At 44.5% G+C, this 9,665-nt stretch overlaps 1 protein-coding gene across 1 annotated transcript; it reads right to left on the bottom strand.

Moving 5' to 3' along the window:
- Window positions 1-2,630: 2,630 nt before the first annotated feature.
- Window positions 2,631-5,325, bottom strand: LOC109862346. Its single transcript, XM_020442375.1, has 5 exons — window positions 5,257-5,325; window positions 4,781-4,959; window positions 4,457-4,654; window positions 2,874-4,311; window positions 2,631-2,759 (listed from the first exon to the last, which is right to left on the bottom strand). The coding sequence occupies exons 1-5, from the start codon at window positions 5,323-5,325 to the stop codon at window positions 2,631-2,633; spliced, it is 2,013 nt and encodes a 670-aa protein (XP_020297964.1).
- Window positions 5,326-9,665: the final 4,340 nt, after the last annotated feature.

Here is a 9,665-nt window from a genome sequence, read left to right as displayed (position 1 = left end):
GAACGGCAACGCGCGTATGCAACCGTTTGAAACGCGTTTTTGACGTTCAATACCTGTATCGGGAACAGTTGCATACGCGCGTTGCCGTTCAATACCTGTATCGGGAACGGTTGCATACGCGCGTTGCCGTTCGCGTTTTTGACGTTTAATATCCGTATCGGGAACGGTTGCATACGCGCGTTGCCGTTCCCGTTTTTGACGTTTGATATCCGTATCGGAAACGGTTGCATACGCGCGTTGCCGTTCGCGTTTTTGACGTTTGATATCCGTATCGGGAACGGTTGCATACGCGCGTTGCCGTTCGCGTTTTTGACGTTTGATATCTGTATCGGGAACGGCTGCATAAGCGTTTTGTCGTTTGAAACGCGCGCTACGCTTGGCGCCGCGACCCCACAATTGTTTTAAATTATCGGTGATTAATTAGTTGCTGCGATTGTTGCGCGGTTGAAATCGAGAGGGAAGGGAGGCGCGACGATCGTAATATTTGTACAGAGCAAATATCAACCAACAACGAGTTTTTGTCCATCATCAAGGAGCTTTGCAGAGCGGGAGTAATTATAAATTGAGCCATTACTCAGCGAACATCGACAGTTTTATTTGCGCGCGATGAGCGTTAACAAGTTTGATTCACCGTTGCAAAGTCGCGGTTACGACTACAATGACGGAGAACGCTTTCGACTAGCTAATTTGCGCAATTACATACGCCACAACGCTCTCTGTTTATCCACATCATCGTTGTCACCTGAATATGATGCGAAGAAGCGTGTGATAACCCGATTGACGAAACCGCGAAACAGTTCCGTCGCCGCGACCAAGATCTACATAGACGACGCTTTCTTGCGAGCGTTCGACGCTGCAGTTATCTTGGGCGCAAACGTGGACGCGCTCTCGGACACTACAACGAACTCCATAGCAAAACTTAAGGAAACTGTGGATAATCTGCGAGATAGCTCCGCGACTGCGTTGTCGCGCGCTGAGGCAACGGAAAAGCGGTTGTCGAGCTTGGAGAAAAGCGCGACACATTTCGTTGATCGACGCGACTTCAACGATCTTAAAAAATATGAGGAACAGTCAAGCAAAGAAATGATCGATGCCGTTGAGCATCTGCGAACAAACGCATACGACCGATTGTTGAAGCTGGAGACAAGACCGCGGGGTGTGGATCCGCGTGAGATAGAAAACTTGAGAAAAGATCTAGATCAATTTCGCAAAAAAGTGGAAGAGGCGGTTGAGACTCTGCGACAAAACGCGTACGATCGATTACTGCAGGTAAAAAATTCGCGCACGGAAACAGAAACAAAAAAGTTACTGAGTGAGTCTCTGTAAAAACGAAATGTGCGCAACATGTTGTACGTCGTTTGCAAGACACACAATACATGGAACTCGTGTGAGAATAAGCGAGACAAGCAGCTATAATCAAGATGCGCGTCGAGAAGAGAGAGCTCACAGAGGAGCTGCACGCGCCCGCGCGACGCTACTTTCCGCGCAGACGAGTAGTCGTACACGGTTACGACAATCTGTGACAGGCTGTCGAGATGCTGCCTTAGGTTTTGCCAGAACAAAGACACAATTACATTCTCACAGTCCTCAATGTGTTGAGCAAATACGCGTGAGCGTTGCCGCTTAAGAGCAAAACGCAACCGTCTTAGCCAAAGGTTACACTCCGAACTGGACCACTGAGATGTTCTGTGTTAAAAAAAAGATGCAACAAACTTCACCAACGTCCTATCTGCTCGAGGATTATCGCGGTGAACTTATAGCCGGTGGATTCTAGAAGCGAGCGATATCGCGCTTCGGTCGCTGGGGGGCGTTCGCAAAGATCTTTCGCGTCGACGATCGTTGCCCGAAGAATCTGCAAACCGGTCGCGGAAAGGAGTTCTACAACGCGGATGTGGAAAAGCTTTCTGCATCGGCGCGGTGTCAATCACTACTCCAAATATTCTGTTATGAAAGCGTCGGTGGTTGAGCGTTTCAATCGCNCGCTCAAGAACAACATGTGGAAAATATTTGCGCTAAACGGATCGTTTTGCTGGATCGACGATCTGCAGCGACTTGTGGCAGAGTACAACGCGCGCAAGCATCGCACCATCAGCGCGCGGCCGATCGACGTAACGCCGGTGTTGAGCGAGCGACTCCTGCGCACGGTGTACAGCAACGTTAAAATCGCAGGACCGGCGCGATTCACAGTCGGCGATCCTGTGCGCGTGAGCAAGTACAAAACTGTCTTTGCAAAAGGTTATACTCCAAACTGGACCACCAAGGTGTTCCGCGTTAAAAGGTGCAACACACTTTACCAGCGACCTACCTGCTCGAGGATTATCGCGGTGAACCAATAGCCGGCGGATTTTATGAGCACGAGTTGTACGCGGTTAAACATTCGGACGTGTATCTAGTAGAAAAGGTTCTGCGTCATCGAGGCAACGAGGTGTTCGTTAAATGGTTAGGACTAAACAATTCACACAATTTCTGGATACATAAGAACAATGTGGTTTACTATTATTATTATGTTATGTGTATTTTCTTTTATTCTTACCTATTTTATACAGTAGTACATATGGTTTTTTTAATACAATAAACAAACAATTACATATACTTCATTTAATGTATTATTATTATATCAACAACATAATCTAGTCTAAGTTAGGGATCTTGTAGTGGCCCCACGGTAAGGTGTCGGTCGATCCATGGATGATGTACCGATTGTCGTCGTGCGGGCTCAGAGCAAGCTTCCGTTCCGACATGGTAAACACCTCGTGCAACTAGGATCGTATGCACGACTGTTGTCGCGTCAGTTCGATTGCGTTCCGCAGACATTGCACGTAGTCGTCGAAGGTGATCGTTCTCGCGACGACGCTTCTCTTCACACTTTTCACCTTCTTCGTGCACTTGCTGTCGCCCACTTGAGTCGCGTACATCTTTGCGCGCAAACCCACAAACTCCGTCATAACAGCACCGTTGTTCTCATCCTTCATAAGTCCCGGTACCTTCTTGTTTGCGCGAGGCATGTTGTATAGATTGTCCGCTGGATAGTCGCTCGTATCGAAGCGAGCGATATCGCGCTTCACATCCTCGTATCCATCCTCGCATTTTATGTGGTATATTAAACTGTCGGTATCGGTGTAGAGGATCTTGCAATCGTAACCGTACAACGGCGCCATGTAGTCGTAATGGAATTCATACAGACAGGTCTTTGATATGTCGAGTATGCACATACCAACGTACAACGGTTTGTTGAATAAAACTTCCAGACGACGCAGTTCTATTGCCACTAAATCTTCAGCGAACACGCTGCAACTGTGGAAGTTTGGTTTTGCAATTAGCGCCTCCGCACCGCATCGTCCTTCCCATTTTGTAACGAGTCGTACGTCGGTGTACTTGCGCACGTTCTTCATTGTCTTGCCGAACACCGCGTTGTTCATAAGTTTATAAAAATTTTTTGCAAACTCGTTGGTGGCGTTCGCGCGGAATCGGGTATTCAGTTCGATGTATCCGCGCAGCCAAGGCGATTGCGAGAACCGCAGTATTCGATGTATTCGCGTCAAGCGAAGCCCGTATCGCAGACACTGCTGCAGGTTGAGGTAGTGAATCACGTATCGCTTCTTGTTGAACACTGTGGCGAGCAGTTTGACGTGATTTTTTCCATGTTTACCAGGCGGCTCCTCACGCGTTGGACAAAAGGGTAGATCTCTGTGCGCGTCGTGCAGTTCTTTCGGATACGTCAGATCGACCTCGAGTATGTAGCCAACGTTGCTGTCCGCCGCTACCGTTGTCCCATTGAACTCGTACGCGTTCTCCACCCACGCAAAGTTACCATATGGAAGCGGTTGACACATCGCCCATCCGTAGAGATTGTTAACGTCGTAGTACATCAGATACGACGACGGTTCGGATAGATCGTGCGAACGCGCGTATCTGTTGTTGGCGCGGGCGTATCTGTTTGAACATTGACTCAAACCGCCGCGTACGCCGCGTTCCACGTACATTACCATGTCGATGTCAGTCAGCAGCTTGAACGTCACACAGGTGTACTTCAACATAGCGTCCAATGTATATCCCGGCAGCGTGTAGAAGTGCGCGAGATCCAGTCCGTAACTCGCGAGGCACTCGCGACGAAAGTTTTTGAATACATCGGCCAGCAAAAGTACGTCTGTCTTCAGATACAGGTCGCTGTAAGATCCCAAATTGTCGATGTTGAATCGTTGCCACATGTTCGTCGCGTGCGCGTACTTGCTCTCCGTCACAGTGTCGCCGGTCAGCGAACTGTAAAACGCCTCGCGCGGTGGCAGACTGGTTTCCAACAATTTGTCGACGCTGTCCACATATTCGTACAGAAACACACCTTTTCGCGTGAGCACTTCGAAGTTCTCGGTAGAGAGATCGCTGAATTCCGTTCGAGTCTGTATGCGTGCCCCCACCACCTTGGTGCTCTTGGTGCTGGCCGGCCCGATCTAGCAACACTGCTTTGTCCTGATTCTCGAGTACGCACTCCAAGTCGGCGTACACCACCATTGGAACCCGTTCCTTGTTGTTGTAATTCTCAAATTTCAAACAGTTCTTTTCCTCAGCGGGAAGAACGACTGCGCTGTTGTTCAATCGTTCATAATCCACAGTGTGTACCGCCAGCTTATCGCTTGTGTGGAAGTAGTGTAGACATCTATGTATGTGTTGCAATAAACGAACAATACACACAGCATTGATTAATGAGTTCACCATCTCACAATTTGGAAAATTACTTTTTTTATTCAACATTGTTGTTGTTACACCGATAGTTCGTACTTACCGATCGCATATGTACTGTGCTGTCTTCCTTTTGCTCAATTGCGAGCTGACGAAACGCGATAAATTTTTTATCCACGCAAAGTGTCCCACGTGTCCATTGTGTTGATCGGGAACATACAGTAGATTCACATGCTTCTCTTTTTTGTTCGACGTGAGATGCAGCGGCACGTATCCGTGTCCCTGTTCCGCAGCCGTAAATACGTTTACGGACACGTTGTTGTTGCGTTCGAACCGCGCGATTTGACATAATGTCAGTGGAAACTCTATTCCATCAAAGTTCAACACACTCGCGTACGCGGAATAATGTGATGTTCGTTGAAGATGTGAAGCACTTGGATATAACGCGGCAACCACTGCTCACGCGAAACACGCATTGTCCCGCGATTGTACGTTCACTACCGCGTGTTTGAGCTAAACTTCTCGCGATATTTTAATCTGACATCCTGCACGCATCGGATTGTGACTGTTTACATTTACTGTGAGGTTTAGTATTTGCGTCAACGCCCAGCCGCTGTCGCGTTCTTGGAACTCCTCCAGAGCGGTCATTGTTGCATCACATCTCGATCGTACCACTCGCGCAGATCCGACGAGTGATAAAATGCGCGATTTCGCGTATTAATCGATTTTACACTCGTTTTTTCACCCGCGACAAACTTGCCGTTGAACACTGTGTTCACTTTCACACTAGCGTGCCGCGCGATCGCTCTATGAATGCGCCCGAGCACCGTGTCTTTAGCTGCTTAGAGAAATCGATGGGGCTCGATGAACGACTTGTTTACCACGATGCCGGTCACCAAACGATTTTTAAACGCTGTCTCGACTTCGATCCATGCGAGTCCCGCACTTTCGACACCCGCGCCCACGTGAGCGAATCGTTCGCGAAGGGCTGCGCGCAGACTTTCGAGTCGCGCGATACGAGCAATGTGCCAATTTATCACACTTGTGGACGGTCGCGGGCGTTTTCTACGGCACTCTTCTCTCAGTGTCTCTAGACGTTTGTCACACCGTTCCTCCCACGAGATGGAATCGTCCAACGTGTCGAGGAGCGCGGCTTCTTCTTCAAGCGGTTCGCGATCGTTCATGTTTGTCTTTGCTTATACTCATATATATATAATTGTTTACTCACGTTAGTATTATTGGATCGTATATATTTGTTGCATTCAATTTACGCTTTTTTATCTTTTCATTCATTAGTTGCTCATAGTCTTCATCGTCAAGAGATGCAACCTTGTGCCACTCGGTATTCCAATAACAATCGTCTTCTGTATATAAAACAAACAACGGTCGTCTATAGCAGTTGGTACACCATTGCTCTGGATTCCATATAACATCTGTCATGAAATCAGCGTCTTTGATCATTTGATGTCCGGTGACTTTTATCCATCTATTCTGCAACCACTTGTACCGATGTTGTCTTTTACCCCACTCCCACACTCGCAATGCGCTTTGAAAGCACAAGCGAGACAGATGCTTCAGATCCGCGCAACTCGTTCTAAACTCGATGTATGCGATTTCGATGTGATTGACAGTCTTGACGTATCTTGGAAGCCAATCGTATTCTCTAATTGCGAGCGCGGATAGGTGCAAGATTTTAAAGTCCTCTTCGTCAAAATTGTTTTCCGCTTCCCATATTTGTTTCTCAGGTAGATCGTGCACCGATAACCAATGTATATCGCGATCGTAGCGGTAGAGCCGTACATCGAACCAGATCTCTCGTATTGCGTCGTTGCACACGTAAGGAATTTCAAGTTTGTATATTTTAATGTACTCGTCTACATGTTTTGCTACTGTTTTTGCAACTAGGAACTGAAGCGATTTCGGTTGTCTGATCTGATTCATTCTTGATTTTTCATCGTGGCTTTCGCAATACACACGCGACAATATTTTTTCAGCGGGGCAGGTCCATCAATGTGATCGTAATCTCCCTGTTGATTGTAATGCTCGAGACATCTACGATACAGCTGCATTTCAGGATCTTCCTTCAAATGCTCAGGCAATCGGTCCCACAAAAGCTCCACGTAATTATCGAACACTTTTAGAAGAATCCTCTTTGGAATGTTTTTCAACTCTTTGACCGATAGGTTTAAAATACACATCGTGTTCGATCCGTTAAACATTTTCAACAACAACAACGACTTGCTATCTATACGATTCGCGATCAAAATGACTTGTGAATCGCTCTCAACCTCGAGGCGCCTTTTTATTTTGCTCCTTATCTTTCCTCAACATCTTTCGGTTTGAAATTGCAATTTACAAAACCACATCTCGGTACGTAACGGTTTTTTCATGCGGTCGGTATTGCAGGAAGTGCGTCATGAATCCGGAAGTGCTTAATCGTTTCGGACGATAAGAAAAAAGCGCACTTCCGTGAAATTGCGGTTTTTTTCAAAAATTTTTTAGTTATTTGCTGCGCAATTACAAACCGCGCGCTATTTATTTTTATACGCAAACCGTTTTCGGGAAATTTGCGGTTTTTCTCGGAATTATTTATTTTAATGCGCAATTAACATTTTAGCGATGACGTCATCATTCAACCGACTTGAACACACATGACCACTCCTTTCCCTTTCCCCCTTTCATCGCGCGGTTACCCCCTCTTTTTCCCCCTACCTCTCGCGGTGCCATCGGTTGTCGACTCTCTCTTTCTATCTTATAGTATGTTTCCTGTAGCTAGACAAAGACAGAGAATGACATTTTTTTCCATTTAAAACTATATGTATTTTGGCCCAGAACCTCTCTATATCAATTACTTATTAACAATTCTACAATTATGCAAAATCAGTCTTCTATAAATATATCTAATCTAATTTATTTATATTATTAATCTATATGTCATTTATTTTTTTTATTTATATATATATTTATTTATATATTTATATTTACTTACATATATATATATTTTAATTATTTATATATATTTATTTCATGTAATTAGTTTGCTTTGATGCCTTGTGACTTTGGATGTGTTTTTTACAAGTGGCACTTGACATTTATATTATATATGTACACATATACGTACAGACGTCATTAATTCGAAGAATAGGCGCGGGGATCGGAGGACAAGCGGGGCGGTTGCTCGTAGCGCCAACGGGCGCCGTACTAACTAATAGCAATCGGGTGTCCACAACTGGACACCCGATTTTGGGACTAATGGATATTTGGATCAACTGGACTTTTTATGTGATCCCCGCGCCTATTCTTCGAATTAATGACGCCGTCTGTACATTAAAATAATCTTCGCAGCAAAACAAGCAACTTGTTGGTGGATTTGTTATGTCGTCCCGCCTTGCCATTCGTAACCATAATTTTCGACGTTTAATATCACATGGCACAGTTAAAAATATTTTTCCCGATGTTTTTATACTTGTATTAGTACACTTATATACAAAACACTACTTATACGAGCCTTTCGTTTTTGAATTTGCCGTGTTTTTATCCGTATTATCCATATTTTCAATTGATGTATACACGTTTATATAGGCAATGTAATCAGTCTACCGCGCGCGTACCAGCAGGTGACGTCACGCAGCCAACGCGCAAAAAGGAGGCCGATTTAAACGGTCTAAATTTTTCTTTTCCAATAATTAATATTTTCATCCAATTATTAATATTTAAAAAAAAACCTTTTTTCCCTTCCTTTGTGACCGGAAAATTTTTCAGATCGTATAATAAAATGTTTTTGTGCAACAATCCTATCTTTGAGTATCGCAAATTGCGTATTCAAGGCGCAAACATCGGGTCGTTCCATAATTGTAACTGAAACATGCGTATAAGTACGCAAATAAAAGTGTCTTATTATTTATATAAAAACAAAGTGTTTTATTCAATGAACAATAATTACCTGGTGATTCAAAAGACAGTAGCCAAATGTAGAACAGCGAGAAGCTAATGCAGCAAAGTCCTCGGGTCCAACAGAGGTTCCTGTGGCAGTAACAAAAACGAGAAGACGGATATCCTTGATGAGCCGGTTTCCGGCAGTAAAGATAAATCTTTTCTTCTTAATTAGAGAGTCAAATTAGATGGCACCCGAAAAATTTAGCTCAGATTAAAATACGGTCCGGTTACAATCTAACTGGCTAGTACCTAACTTTTTTGTGCTCAATCAATGCAATTATTGATAAACCGTACGCATGCAACAGCATTCTCCCCCCCCCCTATCTTGAATATTAAGACTATTGAACTTTGCTAAAACCTTAGAAATTTTAAACGAATGTCTCGTGAAAATTAAAACTAAGAATGAAAAGGCCAATACAAGCCGTTCCCAGGATGTTGTGCAGGAATAAGCGTGCATGTATATATACAGGGTGTTTCAGAACTATGGGATCAAACTTCTAGGGGTTATTCAGTGCAACAGTAGAAAACATTTGAGTATAGGGACCCATGTCCGGAAAAGTGTCACTACCGCACTACGGCCCTAAGACGCGTTAAAATTTAGAAAGACAATGAATTGCCTAAATAGGATTTAATGCATTTAATTTTTGCCTTTTGACATTTTGAACAATTGTTGTGATGATATCATGTACAAAAGGCAAACATTAAATGCATTAAATCCTATTTAGGCAATTCATCGTCTTTCTAAATTTTAACGCGTCTTAGGGCCGTAGTGCGGTAGTGACACTTTTCCAGACATGGGTCCCTATACTCAAATGTTTTCTACTGTTGCACTGAATAACCCCTAGAAGTTTGATCCCATAGTTCTGAAACACCCTGTATATATACANCGGGCGCCGTACTAACTAATAGCAATCGGGTGTCCACAACTGGACACCCGATTTTGGGACTAATGGATATTTGGATCAACTGGACTTTTTATGTGATCCCCGCGCCTATTCTTCGAATTAATGACGCCGTCTGTACATTAAAATAATCTTCGCAGCAAAACAAGC

The sequence above is a fragment of the Pseudomyrmex gracilis genome, unplaced genomic scaffold, assembly GCF_002006095.1.
Source record: "Pseudomyrmex gracilis isolate BER0280 unplaced genomic scaffold, ASM200609v1 scaffold_1646, whole genome shotgun sequence".
Taxonomy (NCBI): Eukaryota; Metazoa; Arthropoda; class Insecta; order Hymenoptera; family Formicidae; genus Pseudomyrmex; species Pseudomyrmex gracilis.
This window is presented reverse-complemented; position numbering and strand designations above follow the sequence as displayed.